The following is an 18,781-nucleotide window of genomic DNA, read 5'->3' on the forward strand; positions in this document are numbered from 1 at the left end:
CTCTTCTAATGGATAATTTGAAAGGGATAAAATAACGTCGTTCTTCTTGGCTCGTCTCTTATCGAATCGATGTTAGAGACCAACCTTTGTTGAGGAGAGAGCGATAAAAAAATAAAAAAAAATAAAAAAAAAAAAAAAAAAAGGAGAAAGAAAAAAGAAAAGAAAAAGAGAACAGTAAATAACCATTTGTGAAAGGGACAAATTTATTTACTTTCCGTAGTATCGGACAGGTGAAACAAAATGCACACCGGCTATACACTTTCTTTCTCTTCTTCAGTGTCAGAGTTTCGTTTCCTTCTTCTTTTTTTTTTTCTTGTTTTTTTTTCTGTTCTTTTCCTTTTACTTAGAGCTTAATGAGAAACCCTTCGAGAGAAGGACGACAAGAAATATTGTGGAAATTCGATCGACAAATTGGAACGAACGGTACGTAAAATTTATCGAATAACGTATATCTATATTTTCCTACGGACCCGACTGATGTTATACGATTTATCTTTAAGATAAAAGAAAAAAAAAAAAAAAAAAAAAAATAGAAAAATATTACGAATAGAAATCGTACTTCGTTTATTTCAAACTTCTCATCGCGATAAACTCTATCTTTACGAACGATATTTTACCTATTTTTTTTTCTTTTTTAAAAAATCTAATTGTTAAAGTTATATCGCTGATACTTTCGAGAATCCAGTACCGACGTGCATTGAATTATTTTCTTATGCAAGTTCTCAAGTGCAATTTAGTAACCGTTGAATCTCGAGTCATTTTCAATATCATTCGAAGCCGGGAATTCTTGAAAGTCTTGAAAATATCACAAAAGACTCGATAGCTTTAACGAATTTAAAAAAGTTTTTCTCATAGAACTTCGTCTTTCTTCGAATAAACTCGTTCTTTGATACTTCCTTCATAACGAATAACTCGATGATAGTCATTTCTCTTTCTTTTTTCATTTCTTTTTTTCTTTTATATTTAAAAAAAATCTTTACCGTGATATCAGATCGTACCGATTAAAAAGACAATAATTTATGAATGAACGTTGATCGTACATTTTTAATACTATCTTAAGGAAAAAAAAGTTGGAAATAATCACGTTATCGTTAAACCTTAATTTCTTATTGTATTAGGTATTATAAACAATGCGATAAATCAGAATGTATATCAGAAAAATTCAAGCCACGTAAGATACACAAGCCTCTCCTCCTCCATATACACACATATATACGAACATGAACACACTATCTCTCTCTCTCTCTTTCTCTCTCTCTCTCTCTCTCTCTCTCTCTCTCTCTCTCTCTCTTCTATCCGAAACACGGGAGCATTATCTTTTCATCCGCAGGCGTAAACACCGCAATTACATCTGCGAGCGTGTCGCTGCGGCATATGCCGTGGCATGAATTATGTCGCGCAGACAAACGGTTTACCACGGCGAAACGATAATCGTCGTTCCGCGTGCGCTCGCGCCTCTAACAACGCGCGAAAATTTCGTCGGATACGTCGGAAAATTCCAACTGGACCACTAGATATGGTTAAAGAGCGACCACTGTTATAGAACTCACGTTTTGGTTCGCGTTATATCGTATTCAATTTTGTTTCGTTTTATTTCGTTCCATTGTACTGCTATCTCATTCGATTCGATTCTCGCAAAAATTAAATTGTCTTTTGATATTTGATCGATATCGTGGAATATGACTTTTGTAATAGAGAAATGTTTCACAACATTTGACATGACATAAAATGAAAATGAAACGATTTTCTAAATCGATTAATAATTAACTCGTTTCAAACTTCCGTAAGATTTTCTTTTTTTTTTTTTTCTTTTTTTTTTTCTTTTCTACATTTATCGATAATAACGTCAAATCGTTATATAATTTATACAAACATATTATATTCAAATATAAAACTTGTTCGATGTATTTAGATATAAATAGATTATTATATTGTTGTATAGCTTATTATATGGTGTCATTTGATCGTAAAATAAACTCTCGTAAAATAATATATCGATTCGTCTTCACTTGAAAAGTAAGTTTACGAGAAAGTAATTACTATGTCTACGAGAGAAACTTAACTTCATCTATGAAATATATAGTGCTTCAAACTTTGAGGAGTATACGAGGAGGTAGGTATAGGTAGTCAAATAGAGGTCGGAATTTTCTTATTCTTCGAAGAAGTTTGCCAGCGTAATTTCGAATGAGTTAGAAGAGATCGTAGAAAGTGCATATATCGTGCGTAAACTTTTTACCAACCATTTCCCGACTCGAGATAGGTACCTCTACGTATGATTCGGAAATTCGTATGAATTCCAAGCGCCGACTATTTCGAAAAGTTTGCTTGCTCAAAAGAAGTTTTCGCGCGTAGAGGAGGTTTCTATCGAGTCGGCTCTCGAATTGATGTCTCCTTCTTATCGCGTACTTGAAACTTCGATCGTAAGTAGCATCGAATTAATCGACTTTACATCAATTGGTTTAATTCCATTTGAGACACATAATATTTTCTTAGTATAATTTTTCATATTATTTCGTTATCGTCCTTCTCTCTCTCTCTCTCTCTCTCTCTCTCTCTCTCTCTGTCTCTCTTTTTGTTTGTTCGTTTGTTGGTTTCGCTTTAAAATATTTTTTTCTCTTTTCTTTTTAGAAACCATGAACTTAAAGCTACATATAACTTGTTACATGAACAATTAATTCTCTGTTAACATATAAGCCTATAATAGTTCTAATAATATAATATTTCGTATTAACTATATATGTACATATGTTGGAGAGAACGATTATCTAAGATCGGCTTAACAAAGTTGACTTTGCGTTTTAAAGCTATAACGCATAGGTTAGTTTGCCTTTCTAAAAGATCTTTCTTCTTGACAACGACATCCATTAATATCAACAAAGGAAAGAAGAAATGTATCCTCAATTTTTTTTACTCGAGTAAAAAACTTTTCTTGGTCTCTCTCTCTTTCTCTCTCTATTTCTTTGAGTCTATTCTCTTTACCATCTTTATTTTTCTTTCATTTTTTTTTATACCGAGATCTTTTAGCTCACTACGCTAGAAAACACTTTTTACTTTTCCTTTTTATTAGTTTCATTCTAAAGAACATACACGCACGCACACAAGGAAAAAAAGATTTCCAAGGATATCACGTTTACCCACCGAATCGATATTAACGTTCAAACAAAAAAAAAAAAAAAAAAAAAAAAAGAAAAAGAAAAAGATTTGTTTGATGCATTTAATTTAGGATCTTATTAAAGTAGCACGATATATCGTATTTGCAAGATCGATTTCCATTTTCTTTAATTTTTTATCTTGGTCTCAACGATAAATGAGACTAACCTATTTCAGAATCGTAATCGTAATTGCGATTGTTCCCGTGAAACGTTTCACGGACTTTGGATAATTACCCGCCATTGAATTCGCTTTTGTAACGATAATAATGATAATAATCGGACACATATTTCGAAGTAAGTGCTAACACTATGTGATGCTTCGGTATAGACACTAAGTACGTACGTACGTGGAATGTGTGTATGTGTATATATACGTACTTATGTAAGTATTTAAAATTACGATACAGCATCGCGTCATTTTGTAGTACGAAATGAACAAAAAAAGAAAAGAAAAGATAAAAGAGAAAAAAGATAAAAGAACAAAACAGAAAAAGAAAAGAAAGGAAAAAATGAAACAAGAGGAAGACTCGTAAAGAACAATGTAAACGGATTACTTTGTGCGAGCCATCGCTCAACTTTCACAATTGCAAGATACCATCATTTCGAGGCACATCCTTAAACAATAATAACATAAGTAATAATTCATTTGCACTCGAGGCGACCATCTTAAACTTTTTCAAAGATTAAAAAAAAAAAAAAAAAAGAAAGAGGAAAAAAGAAAGAAAGAAAGAAAGAAAAAAAGAGAGAAAGAGAGATGTTGGAAGGAAATAAAATATTTATCCATGGTTTACGTTTCTTCCCTCATTTCTATTTTTTTTCCCTTTTTATTCTTTTGTTTCTTCTTCTTCTTCTTCTTCTTCTTCTTCTCTTCGTTCATCCCCTTTCCATCATTCCCCCTTTCCCGTACTCTGTCCCTTTCCCTTTCCCAAGTTCTTATTCATTTTCAAGCGAGAGCCCTTCCGGGCTCGTAGCCTGACAGCAATCCATCCATTGGTGTCGTGGACGGCGATTAAAGTGTTAAATTAACTGTCTCTACATTTCAAAAGGAGACAGTTATTACTCGCCGCAAGGTGACGTGGTTTACGTAATTACCGTCTACCACTTGTCCGATTGTTTTACCCTTTCCAATTTCTCTCTCCCTGATTCTCTTTCTCTTTCTCTCTTTACCATCATCAGAAGAGATATTTCTAATATCAAAGATTTGCATCTCTCTTTCTCTCTTTTCCTTTATCTCTCCCTGAGTCTTCCTCTTTATTCTTTCGGAAATTACAACGTTGGAAAGGAAGGAAGAAATGCCGGAAGCACTCGAATGACAAAATTTCTGCCCACGTTATATCATTTAAAACATTTTCTAGATCATTTAAAACGCCATTCAGGATATATGTATATTATGAATTATCTTTCGTAGATATTACAAATTTGGTGTATTCCCTCTTAAAAATTTTGACTTGACGTTTAATATGATTACTATTATAAATAAGACAAATAAGAGATATATATATATATATATAATTAATACGTTTCATTGATAAATATTATTTGTTACACGTAGAGATGATTTAATTGAAAAATAAATATTTGTAATGTGTAATACGATAATCAAATAGAAAACTTTCCAAGCAAATATCATCTATCTCATTCGTCGACGTTGAAAAGTCGACTTGATCGAAAGCCAGGATCCACTTGAACACACAGGCCGATTCTTCCCTTTTCGATAGAACAAAAAGAGCAACGGCATAAACCTCGGCGATAGCGAGAGACGGGATCCGAATCTCACCGAAAACCGGGAACGTATAAAAATCGTCGGGAGTCAGGGTAGACTCCAAGAAGATTCATAGATCGTGCGATAAAACGCTTTCACGTGCTCGACGAGAACGAAGACGAGAGGAAGACGAAAATAGAGAAGGAGAAGAAGGTAAAGGGAAGGAAAAGAAGAAGAAGATGAGGGAGGAGAGGGAAGAAGAGAAAGAAGAAGATGCGAAAGAGGACGAGTTACGGTGCGGTAGTCTCGTTGCTACTCTACCACTCCTTATCGCCACTGCGTTCAATGCATAAAGCATAAAGTTCGTATCTCATGCATACATTCATACAGACATAGAAAAGCGCAGACAAAAAGAGAGAGAGAGAGAGAGAGAGAGAAATAAAGAAAAGGAAATGAAGGAAGGATGATGGTTAAGGTAGAAAGGTCATAACTTACTTTTTGCCAAGATTTACCCCCACTTTTCAAATATTTCCACTCCTCTAGTCCAGGATCTCCAAAAGACACGAGCGTAAACCTTAGCCTCTACGTTGTGATTTTACGTGTGCGACTTTACGTTGTATACATACGTACATATATATATATATATATATATATATATATATATATATATATACTCACGTAGGTAGTAGTATCTCTAAAATCAGCGAAGGGTGACCAAGACACGTATCGGACGGGTATCCGTGGCTTTTGATACGCTACTCCTAGCTCAATTCGAAACCTACCTTCATCCCCTTCGTCGCTTCGTACTATCAAACCCTCCATTCTCCGTCTACACACGACCGCGAACCGCTCAAAATTCCATTTTCCCCATAGGGATACATCCGGCGGGCTCATTGAAAAATAGCCCACTTACCGTGCTTCACGGCCTCTTTTTACCATAAATCAATCGCGTCTCCTCGACTCTCTCTCTCTCTCTCTCTCTCTCTCTTTCTCTTTTCCTCTCCATCTTCTCACACGCAATCTATCGGTTCTCGTTCGCCGCCATTCCTTATTCTTATTCCTCTTCGTCTCCCGCGTGCCTTCGATTTCATCTTTGCGAGCTTTTTCTATCGTTGCTTTTCAGTTTCCATTTTTCTCTTCGCTCTCCATCATCTCTTTCTGTCCCTCTCTTTCTCTCTCTCTCTCTCTCTCTCTCTCTCTCTCTCTCTTCCTTTCCTATCTCCAATCTTCGAAAGAGGCAAAATCGAATCGACTTCACTGATAGCTACCGTTCTAGGAAAAGAAGTTCGATCTTTCTGATTTTCACGTATTACTTTCGCAATGATTCTTTTAGAAATTTGAAGCTCTATCGCGTTGGATAATAATTTATAGTAAGATGGGAGAAATGCGACGAATGCTCTCGTCCTCGTGCGTCGTTAATGCTTAATTGCATTTTACGCTTCATTGTTCATGCCCGAGCGTTCGTTAAAGCCACGTATAAGAGGCAAAGGAGGGAGGAAGAAAGGGATAGATAGTTGTGGTATTGGTGGTGGAGGAAGAGGAAAAAGACGGCGAAGACGATGACGACAACGACGACGACGACGAGGACGACGACGACGACGATGCTGTGCGATTTCCAACGGCGTCGAAATAACGAGCTACCGGCTGCACACCAAGGGACTCCTTTAATCGGTGATAGGATAACTATGAGTGTCATTAATTACTCCGGACGTGGGTTCCTTCCTTTTCCTTCCCTCTTACCTTTCTTCTTTCCTCTCTCCCTCTCTCTTTCATATTCTTATTCTTATTCGTGCGAGAGCTTTTTAGAGCTTTAGAAGCTCCGAGATACGAATAACTCAGCATTCGAAAACCCTTCTTTTTTAAAAACTTTCCACTAGCCACTAAGTCCACTGGGTGTTCTTAATAATTCAAAGCGAGCCGCTTATCACGGCTAAACTTTCTCGGTTAATTCGACTTCATGCAATTTTTTATCTCCGTTAACCGAACGAACGATTTCTTTTCGAAGGATCGTGTTCTCGCAAATTTTTAATAAGTAGAAAAACGATAAAATTTGTCGAAAGCAAAAGCAAAATCGTTGTTAACGATGAACGATCAAAGCCATCGTATTCGTGGCATCGTAATCCGTCAGATGAATTTAAGCTGTATGGAAGAAGCGCTTTAAACTCTTCGTCGCCTCCCGTAATCTCATTGAAAACTGTTTGAACAGGACCGAGCGATCGGTAGCGCCATTGTAGTCGGCTAGAATTCAATGTCTAGGGGTTGGTTTCATTGCTCGATTAATTTCGCGAGTAGTAGCGTCGAATTGATCGAATTAAAAAGAATTCGCGATGAAAAACTTTCGATTAAGTTAAACTTTCGCAAGCATTTAACTTCACGAACTGTACGGAAGGATGCAGTCGGTTGTGAAAAAAAAAAAAAAATAAACAAGGCTACAGGATGCAAAAGTGGGAAAGAGAGGGAGAGAGAGAGAGAGAGAGAGATGTAATTACGTTCGATTATAGTAGCGTTCTTTCGAGAAGAGATATAATTAATTTCCTTCATGAAATAAACGTTGCAAAACTAATTTCAATTTATCATTGATAGATATACATGTATCATCAAACGTTTCCTTTTCTTCTTTTCCTCTAGCCACATTTATAGATCTCATAACATCTAAAATCACGAAATTACGAATCGGAAGCTCTCCTAGCGTCATACGAAAGTAACGAAGAACGTTACTCCCTCCTCTCTTGCACACTAATTCTAATGGATGACTAAAGTTTCGTGTTCGTAGCGAATGCAATGAGGTACCCTATTTGCCTTCAACGTGACAATGGGAGTATGCGAGATAAGTATGGTTAAATGATTTTCTCAAAGATCCTCTGACTCTAAGATGATTTTATGATCGATAACATACTTAAGATAAATTGTAACGATCTTACAAATAGTAATAATAATAATAATAATAAACAAGATAACAAGTTTTATTTTTCTCCATGACGAATGACCATATCCGTCTGACAAATTCGAAATGAAATCCCATAGTAATAACACAAGCGTGAGCATTGTTGTATACATTTACCAAGATCTTTTCTAAAGTAGAAAGAATTTCTCTTTCTTACAGATAATCGACCAGCTGTCCCGAAGATTCATCAACAAACTGGTGCATTCTCATGGCAGCACGGAAACTCGCAGCCCTCTTCGCCGCGGTTCTACAACTTTGCTTATGTGAGTTTCTCTTTTCCTTTATCCCTTTTATTCTACATTCGAAATTCGTTCGTAAATTTTCCAATACTTTAGAAATCTTATCTAAATGTCATTGAAAAACTCTTCAAAAAGTTAAAAAAAAAAAATCAATCTTACACAGCTGACTTTGTAAATAAGAAGTACTTTTGTCTTTGGACGGAATAGATGTATAGGAAAAAAAAGGGGGGAAAAAAAATAAAAATAAAAGAAAATAGATAAAGAAAGTGAAAGAAAAATAGTAGGAGTACTGGGAAGAAAAAAAAGAAGAGAGGACTTGAGAGAGAGATAGATAGATAGAGAGGGAGAGAGAGAGAGAGAAAGAGAAAGAAAGCCGCAAATTGAAAGTTCACGTTCGCATTGCGCCACCTTCCGGCACATGACTTTCATGAGAACGCTGCAGATGCGACCACTGAAGCTTTCTTTCTGTCGTTTCTCTCGTAAACGATTTTCCCAGTTTTCTAAAGATAGACCAGAAGACGAGACAATCAACTATCCAAAAGATAGAGATAGAAGTAAGAAAAAAAAAAAATAAAGAACTTGGAATACAATCGCGTGAAACAAATAACAATATATTCATTTACACGAGTTTTCTCTTTTAAATCCTAACACTTTATCACTTTATAATGATTACAATAAATAAATAAGATCTCTAACGATATAATTTAAAATTACAATTCACCTTCGACTTCGATCAACAAACCAAAATCCTCCGATAAATCTTAGGAAATCCGGAATCACACATTTCCCTAATCCCCGATTAGGAACTAGGTAAAATCTTAAATACGAAGGAAAACGATCCGAAGAAGATTTAAAGAGCCGTCGAGAGAAAGAAGAATGATTGGATTGAGAACATCGTCGAATGTTGAGTAATCCTGAGTACACAGAGACTAAAAAGAGAAAAAAAAATATTGGAAGAGAGATGAGAAAAGAGAGACAGAGAGTGAGTGAGTAAGTGAATGAATGAGAGAGAGAGAGAGAGAGAGAGAGAGAGAGAGAGATAAGATAAGATAGAAAAAGTAATAGACTTATATAAAAAGAGTAGGTATGTGAGTGAATCTATTTAGTGAACATAGTAGTAGACGCGTTGCGGTATCGTTTCTTTTGCAATGGACTTCTATGCAACGAACGATACATTGTCGTGGTCGATGCAGAGAAAACGAAAGAGAGAAACAGATAGAAATGGAGAGAATGAGGGACAAAGAGAGAGAGAGAGAGAGAGAGAGAGAGAGAGAGAGAGAGAGAGGGAGAACGAGGCCGAAGGAAAGGACTAGTAAAGATGGAAGAGGAAAAGAGAAGGAGGAGTTTGCAGAATCCACTTAAATCCACGGTGATTTACTCGGGCACACGGCCTCCAACTTGGTGGATAGTTCAAGTCCCACCCTTTTTCCCAAGCTCCTGCACCAACTAAAAGTGAGCGAGCGAGCTTTTTAGACCGATAGGGAAGCGTTAAAAAGCTATCCGACGAGGATATCGAGCTAATCGACTTTTAATTCGTTCAAGGTATACATCGATACATCAAACGACCTATTTAGAAAATATTCATATAAGTCTATCCTCTTCATTCTTATTTTAATCGTCAAGAAAAACAAGTTTCTTCTCTTAAATTAAGAAAAAGAAATATATTTGGATAGATCTGAGCTTACGTATCGATATTTTTGCAAGTTAGCTTCTTTTTTTCTATTAATATTATTTAAACAATTTGTAATTGTTTAATTTATAACATAATAAAATATACAAGATGATGTATACAAGACAGTAATTATTTATGTATAAAATATTTTTTTTTATGAAATTGTTTATAAAATTATTATTTGTTATTTTATAATATTTTAAATGTTATATATACTGTTTAACAAGACGACATAACATGTTATCAAATCGATATAAAAGATTTTATCCCAAAGTCAAAGATTAAAAAGTTATTTTATTTAACAATAAATAGTGACGCACCCTGTATATAAATTTTTAAATTGTCTTTCATATCATCGAAGATGAAATAAATAAATCTTTGATTTAGTCTTCGTTAAAAAATTTTTTCATTCGAGAAAAAAATTGTTTATAAAAATTGTTTATAAACAATTGTTTATTATTTATTAACCGATAGGATGATGAAATAAACAAAAAAATTACATTTAAAATGGTTTTTGTTTCAAGTCTCTACGACCATTAGTTCCGAAGATATAGCCACTTAAAGGAAAAAGATTTACTTTGACACACTGACCGACTTATAATATTCCAAATATGGACATAGGCCTAGTGACCTACATAAATTCCAGGAATTTACGTCGCGTACAATTTTTTTACTATTACTACTATGTAGTACTACGAACGCGAAATATGAATGAAAATATTTGGATGGCGATATCTTCGCAACGGAAAGTCGTAGAGACATGAAACAAAGACCATTTTAAAGGGAAAATTATCCTCTATCCGATTAAATATACAAATACCATTGTTATAATAGAACCAATTTTGCAAATTTTTTATCTCGATGTACATGAACAAGTCAAAAGTTTTTACGTTATTTTGAGAATCAATTATTCATTTCTAACACATTATAGGCTAATTTTTTTTTATCAGATTGTAAAATAGTTTGTTTATATAATGTAATTTATAATTTATTTAACAGATTGTAAAATTATAAGCGATACTACTTGACATTTATTAGCAAACAAATTTCTTTATTTTCGTAAGAAAGAAAATTTCAAGAAGAAGAATTACCATTTCGATGCATCTCTCTCTCTCTCTCTCTCTCTCTCTCTTTCTTTCTCTGTCTCTCTTTTTCTCTCTGTCATTCTTTTTCCGAGAAAAACGAGAGGAACTTGTACGCAGTCGATCGGTTGCATAAAGATTTCCATCTGACTTAGGGAGAAAGAGAAAAGAGAGATCTTTGATAGCTTACAAATTTTTCAGCTTCGTAGATGGAATCCTTCAGGATAGTAGGTAATAAGAGAGAGAGAGAGAGAGAGAGAAAGAATGCAAAAAAGAGAGATTCATCGAAAGGTCGAAACCCAACTAGGAGCTGCGGTTTTCCTATCGGCGATCGACGATCGAGTAGCTCCACACATCGAGTAGTCACATCGCTTTTCCTATAAAATTTACGAGTCTCTAGGAGAAGTAGTCCTTTTCTATGATGGCGGTTCGAGGATATCTCGATGACCGAGGAATACGATTTTCAAAGATTTTGTGAGAACTATATATATATATATTTATAGGTATACATACGTACTCGTGTATATATATATAAGTAGATATATCTGTACGTATACATAGCGGCTCGTTTTTTATTTTCACCGAAAAATTTACCATCCCTTGATAACAAGAGAAATAGGAAAAGAAAAAGAGAGTGAGAGAGAGAGAGAGAGAGAGAGAGAGAGAAGAGCGAGAATATGGTAGACAAGAAGAACGTCGTCGTCAAGCATCGCTCGTCTCTTCGAATTCCATTTTCAATATCTTCACGACAGATGGTCGATCGTTTCGCAGGGTTGCTCGCGTTCCTTCGATCGACGTCGCTCAAGTGATCGTCACTTCGCGACGTTATCGTCGGTGCTTCTGATTTCCTCTTCAACTCTCTCTTTCTCTCCTCTCCTTCGCCATTTACCGGTGCATCCATTTTCAAAGCAACGATGCTGCTCGCGTCTCTTTTCTCGCTGCAATAAAAGCAAGAGAGATGTATATGTATCATGTCTCTGTCTCTCTATCTCTATTTCTCCATCTCTCTCTCTCTCTCTCTCTCTCTCTCTCTCTTTCTCACACCCTATTTCTTTTTATATCCTTTTCTCTTCTCCCATATATACGATATTCTTCACTATTCTTTTTGATTTTGCTTTCGGAGTTAAAGTAAAAAGATTTTGATGTTTATTATCAAACATTTACTACACAAACGTATTTCAAAGTAATCGAAATACTTTCTCGACATTAATTTCATTCGATAATGTATCCCTCTTAAAAAAGAAAAAAGATACTACTGAGAATATATTAAATAAGAAAGTCACCTAAGTTTCATTTACAGTCTACATTAACTCAACCGATTACACCGACTTCACGAGAATTTTATTACACGTAAAACAGGATAATCGTTTAATTTTCATCCCACTCTAATTATTCGTTTCACGTAGTCGCGGCGAACTTACTTTCCTCGACCGGCAACAAACAATTATTACTCGTTCGTACTTGTGTTTCTTATCACTCTCTTTCTCCCTCCTTTTCTGTCTTGATTTTCTCACGAATATAGTCTATTCTGTTTCTTCTCTTTTATGCTTGGTAGCTATGAGAAAACAGCTGTAACAGAAAAGAGAGCAAGACAGTAGAGTGGAAGAAAAGGCGAGGGTGAAGGAGGGTGAAAAGGGACGTGCAATTCCGCGAGGCATACTTTTGCAGTTGAAGCGAATGCTGGAAATAATCGCGACAATCCTCCACTTCAAGGAGAGGCAATAACGATGCCTCGTAGAATCCTACTCGTAAGAGTGTTCGTAGTTTGTTTCTCAGAGATTCCGTTCGTCGCGAATAAGGGAAATGAAGGAAGGGACCGGCCAATGAAAAGGGTGCTTGAGGGATGAACAAAAAAGTGAAGTAAGGAGAAGAAAGAAAGAAAAAAAAAAGAAAGAAGAAAGATAAGGAACGAAAGCCGTGGAATTTCGTGGTACGTTTTTAAAACTCGAATCGCTCGTTCCGTCGTCCTTTTCTACATGGAATTCGACGAATCTTAGAGAATGACACGAGGAAATAATGGAAAAAAAAAGAGAGAGAGAGAGAGAAAAAGAGATAGAAAAAATAATATATGAAGAAAAATATAAAGAATCCATGAAACAATAGATATAAATGTAATTAAAAGAAAGAAAGAGAGTGCGAAAGAGAAAACAACTTTCAACTTAAAGTCTACTCGTTTATACAAAAAGCTGCTATTTATTGAATCAGTATTTTAAACAAATGGTCAATATTTGTACTGATACTTAATTATTTATACTGATATATACAAAATATTCATGTATATCGAACATTTTACAAAATATTTGCTATTAATTAATAAAAATACTGATCGTATAAATAAAAGTGTATAAAAAAAAAAAGTGATTCTGTTCCAATAAATAAAATCGATTTTTTTATCGTTGAAAACAACAAATGCATTTTACAAATTTGGAAAAAGAAACAACACATTTTTTTATTCATATGAGTATATACACAGTTGATTTAATTAAATGGAGAAAAAAAAGAAAAGAAAAAAAATCAATTGTTCGAAAATCAAGCGAAATTATTCTCTCGAAAAATACAAGTGCATGTCAAAATAAAATCCATGTTTTATCGATCTTATCAATGATACAATCTCCTCAATGATGGCGACCTATAGGATATTTTTTTTTTTTATTATTTTTTCTTCTTTTAAATGCCACACGCACGATTGATTGCTAAAGAAAGAAAGAATAGAAGGAATGAAGGGAGATTCAAGATGGATTCACGGATGTAAGCTGCTCACGGAAAACGATTTTAATACAAGCATCGTACCTTTAAATAAGGTCTCCTTGCATGTGAACCAATCCCAGTTCTTTATCTCCCTTTCTCTCTCTCTCTCCCTTTTTCTCTCTCTTCCTTGTCAATATTCGTCGCGGGAAAATTCGAATCGCTTTTCTTGTAGATCGAGAACGCCTCGGAAAAATAACAATCGAAATACGGTACTCGATAGGGAAAGGAAAGACGTATACACACGTACAAGTAAATCCACACACACACAAAGAGAAAGAGAGAGAGGGAGAGAGAGAGAGAGAAAGAGAGAGGCAAATACGTATACACATCTTGTATGTCTCACCGAGAGTGTGTTACGAAAACAGAATAGCATTTGAATCGCAGCTTCTTACGAACGGATTATGCTAACGAGACAACCCCCGCTTGGTATAGTCACTTATAGCATAAACCGCCATAATTTCTTTTATTTTTCTTCATTCGAAATTGAGATCCTTTTTCCTCGTAGACACTCGGAGACCTCGAAGTTTCCTCGACGAGAAAACGATGCTATACGGAATTTCAGTTGTTTCTGGTACGAAAGAAAAGTAAAAAAAAAAAGAAAAACAGGATAAAAGATTCATTGGCTTTAAATCATAGATTATTTTTTATTTAGAAAAACACTTTCCCAATATCCATATATTATAATCAATCATATCATTTATTATTATATTTTAAATGAAGGATTATATTTAACTAGATATAGAGAACATACGACGACGAGAGTTATCTATATTAGCACTTTCTACATGTTGTGTTACATTGAACTAAGCTATGTAAAGCTAAGCATTCTTGCGACTGAGCTACTTCATATAATGATAATGACTATAAAATTAATCGCAAACTAGCAGGAATATTCTCAACGTATTATGAACATAATCCTCTTGAAATGAACGTGTGCTTCATATCTATTATAATACATACTGATTTCGTATCGACAGATACACGTAGTAAAATCACTCACAGTGTCGATGAGAAGGAGAAGATGAAGAGAGAGAGAGAGAGATCGAAATAGGGTAGTCCGCATCTCAACTCTAACTTCTATCTACCGTCGGATTCCCCGTTTAAGCCAAAATCAATAGGCGCGTGCTCCGATCTGATAAGTATACTGAAGAGAAATCCGTCTCTCTCTCTCTCTCTTTCTCTCTCTTTCTCTCCTTTTGCTTCTTAACCTCTTTCTCCTTCTCCTTCTCTTTTTCCTTCTCTTGCGCTCATTTACTCGCTTATTCTATCTCCTTCAAAGGAGAATCCTCCTAGCTTAGACACACTATAAAGATATACACTTATATAAATGTCTCTATGTCTCTCTCTCTCTATATATATATATATACATACATAAACATTTATATATATATATATATATATATATATATAAATATATACATAAAATTACATTTTATACCTATCTATATAGATATAAATATATATGTATATGCAATTGCATGTATATATCTATCTACTTGCGGATGTATGTGTCTATCTAGGTAGCAACTCCTAAATCCACTAGTTCTATGGTGCTTTTCTGAGAACGATAGTTACTTCTACGGTTCCACGTCGATCGTGGAAACTTGGATCTTTGATAAATACATATATATATATACATATATATATATATATATATATATATATATATATATTCCTCTCTCTCTCTCTCTCCTTCTCTCTGTATGTGTACTTTTAGTATTATCAGGTATTTAACCCTTCCGCAAGTAATGGATTCTACCAGTGCGCATCAGAGAAGTCAGTTTGTTCGATAGAACATTTAACGAAACTTAATTACTGATAAAATAAATGATGGCGAGTTTATCTCAATGACGAAATGAACGTTTGTTTGTTTATAATCGAACGAAAGGAAATAAAAAATAATTAAAAAGAAATACGATCGAACATCTTTTCATTCGTTTTTCTTCTTAATCGTCGTCATTTTATATCCTATATAATTTAGTTTTTCTTTCTTTTCTTTTTTTACTCGAACTAATTGAATAATCTCCACTTTTAATATAGAATCCCTTAAAAATTTGCGGAGATTTTAAATCGACGCAGACATAAAAAAAAAAAAAAAAAAAAGAAGGAAAAAGAAAACAAAATGAATTCTCACGTTCGAAAAATTGATTCGAATATTCAATTTGATTGTTAGACAATTTTAATTAACTTATTCGAGAATAATTGATTATAATCGAACTCTTTGGTAATTCACCGTAACATTTCACCCTTCAATCGCTATGAACGTACTTTGTTCTTTTTCTCTTTTCTGTGAAAGTTAACCTTTTAAAGCCCGAACCCCTTTTCTTTTATCGAACCCCCTATTTCTTTTGTTTTTGACCTCGACGATAAAGTAGCAATAGAATGAGGTTTCAAACGTTTCTTGAAGCATCCCTCGTTGAACTTCAACGGGCAATGAAGTCAAGGAAGCGAAGATAAACGTACTCTTTCAACGAAGGTTCTACGATTTTTAGTCCGCAACCAATTCCAACATATGTACATTTATATATATATATATATATATATATATATATATATATATTATCTATTCTGTATAATAAAAAATTAACTCTTAAAATATATAAATAACAAGTAAATTTTATATAGGATAATTTTATCACATATTTAAGATTGTACTCTTTTCTTTCTTTTTTTTTCTTTTTTTTCCTTTTCTTTCAAATACTTCGTTTATCTTATCTTATCTCTCGAAATTCTTTCGGTAGAAGAATTATATATATATATATATATATATATATATATATATATATATCTTATCTATTCTGTATAATAAAAAATTAACTCTTAAAATATATAAATAACAAGTAAATTTTATATAGGATAATTTTATCACATATTTAAGATTGTACTCTTTTCTTTCTTTTTTTTTCTTTTTTTTCCTTTTCTTTCAAATACTTCGTTTATCTTATCTTATCTCTCGAAATTCTTTCGGTAGAAGAATTAATTCTCATAATTCTAAAACAATGCAACGTAACCTTCCGCGCGTATTTACCGTTATAACTTCTCGATTAAATTTCCTGACCGGTTTCAATAGCACCGGTTGTTATAATAGCTAATCTGCGAGGTAGAGAGTCTCCTTAAACCTCGAGATGTTTGAGGTAGTACGCGCTGTTAGAATCTACGTCTATTCTATAATCAAGCATAGTTTCCAATACACTAGCTAATGTTACTAGCCTAACTATTCCATTCAACATCGCGTGCTTTTCTACGAGTATATACGCGATGCTACGAAATATCCATAGGGGAAAAGAATAATTGCATGCCAAATCTTTTATCAAAGTTGTACGTTTTATCTTTCGAAGAGAAATTAACAAATATCAGAAATGAAAAATATCATATTGGAAACTTCTTCTCAACTTCATTTTCACGAATACGTTCTCGTACTTACTTTTAACTCCAAACGAATTCATGCTTATGCCCTTTCTTTTTTCTACTTTTTCTTCTTTTTATTTCTTTTTTTTTTCCCCTCCTCTTTTTTCCTTTTTCTTTTTTTCCTTTCAAATGTCCGATGAGCGACGGAATAAAGAATTTAACGCAGAATTAGAATTCCTAAGCGAGAGAGAAAAGCGATCATGCCTTCTCCCTCCTTTTCTACTTTCGAACTACCCACCCTTTCAACTACCCTTAACCTTTCGGTAGAGAACGAATCTCGATCGTAAAACCATGCCATGAAAATCGTGCTCCATTCGTGTTCCCTTCGCTCTTCGACTTTCATTCGTTCGTCCTCGAACGGCAGTGCGAATGCGAGACTGAAGAATTTTTCCATTTATCGCCTTTCTTGCATGAACGCATACGAGAATTTCGATAGGGCGGAATATGGGCGTCGAAACACTGCGCGCTTCCTTTTTCATCACCTATCTCTCTATTTCTCTATTTCTCTTTTAGTCTTTTTATCGTGTAGGTACATACAAGAGCTATGAGAAACGGTATAGAGAATATTACTTTCTTCGAGATTGAATATATCTAATCGATATAAGAGAGTGTGCTCGTTTATCCGTATAAATTCTAAAATGAGATATCGTGAATCGAGAAAATTTTCGCAACGCAATTACTATCTCGTTGTTATTACAATTTTTATAATGTAAGTTATACTTTTTAAAGAGACAAAAATCTTTTTCTTACGTTTGATCCTCTTGAATCTGGCCGACGTTGATTTCACTGACAGATTCCGTACGTGTATACCTTCGGAGTGCTTATTGAAGACTGGCGTATACGATTATGTCACGAACGTTTATGTATCCCCACTCTCACGAAAGTCAAAAGTAGCTATACATCAATAGATAACATCGAAACAATCGAAAGTTAAACATTTCTTGTTATATATCTCGTATCTGTCGTGTTATTATTTCGTATCAGTCAAGGACTCCGAATTCTTAGAATTTACTCGGAGTTCTTATATACAATAAACAAATAAAATATAAAGGATCAAAGGACACTGAACGTCGATAAACAGAATTACGGTATTGAAAAACGACACGTTCTAAAGTAAGTCGCAACTAGATCGTAGACGATCGTTGTTCGGCTCTTAAGCATTTTATCTTTATTATCTATTTGTTATCTATACATATACATGTATATATACGTATAATATTTCTTGCGATTTATATTTATTTTTTATATTTATTTTATATATTTATTTCTTTCGATTAAATCAGGAATTATTTAAATTTGAACTTTTTCCATGACGTATTCCATTTTACAATTATCTACATACCTTACCTACATATGTAAATGAAACTAACAACGTTAATCATTATTTCATTCTACGAAATGTACGTTTCAATATTCGAAAGCTTTTAATTAAACTCCAAGGAAAACAAGAAACTGACTGGACTAACCACTTCGTATTAATATCTTAGGTCAAATTACCCCGGAAGTTATACCAGAGTTCCTAGCCCCTTTGGAAAATCACACAGTAATCCAGGGACGTGACGTGTCGTTCACTTGCGTTGTGAATCATTTACAATCCTATAGGGTAAAGAAATTTTATATATTTATTAATTATACATAAGCATCTATGTATGTCAATTTGTAAAACGAATTCATCTTAGATAAATTTCGTTAATCGAAGTAAATCTATTAATTCGATTTAATTAATGCCACGTAATAATTTTCTATGAATTACAATTAAATTTAATTATTTATGTTTCATTTATAAAAATGCTTTCATTTTGTTTTTTTTTTTTTTTTTCATGATTTAACATTC

At 34.0% G+C, this 18,781-nt stretch overlaps 2 protein-coding genes across 8 annotated transcripts in view; one reads left to right on the forward strand and one right to left on the reverse strand.

Moving 5' to 3' along the window:
• Window positions 1-17,913, reverse strand: part of LOC118448258 (luciferin 4-monooxygenase) — a 134,020-nt gene extending 116,107 nt beyond the window's left edge. Inside the window, exon 1 of the mRNA XM_035881299.2 lies at window positions 17,698-17,913. The gene's annotated coding sequence lies outside the window, so the exon portion shown is untranslated. The remainder of the gene's footprint in view (window positions 1-17,697) is intronic.
• Window positions 1-18,781, forward strand: part of DIP-lambda (Dpr-interacting protein lambda) — a 136,155-nt gene that overhangs the window by 107,426 nt on the left and 9,948 nt on the right. For 5 of the 7 annotated variants that reach the window (XM_035881304.2, XM_035881303.2, XM_085663136.1 and 2 more), the window contains 2 exons: window positions 7,958-8,061; window positions 18,435-18,550. In XM_035881304.2, coding sequence (XP_035737197.1) covers window positions 8,007-8,061; window positions 18,435-18,550 — 171 coding nt within the window. In that variant the 5' untranslated portion in view covers window positions 7,958-8,006. Of the gene's footprint in view, window positions 1-7,957; window positions 8,062-17,924; window positions 18,061-18,434; window positions 18,551-18,781 lie in introns of those variants that run through there. The other 2 variants (XM_035881308.2, XM_085663138.1) reach the window with 2 other exon arrangements.

This window comes from Vespa mandarinia, chromosome 20 (assembly GCF_050613455.1).
Source record: "Vespa mandarinia isolate Hongniang chromosome 20, ASM5061345v1, whole genome shotgun sequence".
Classification (NCBI taxonomy): Eukaryota; Metazoa; Arthropoda; class Insecta; order Hymenoptera; family Vespidae; genus Vespa; species Vespa mandarinia.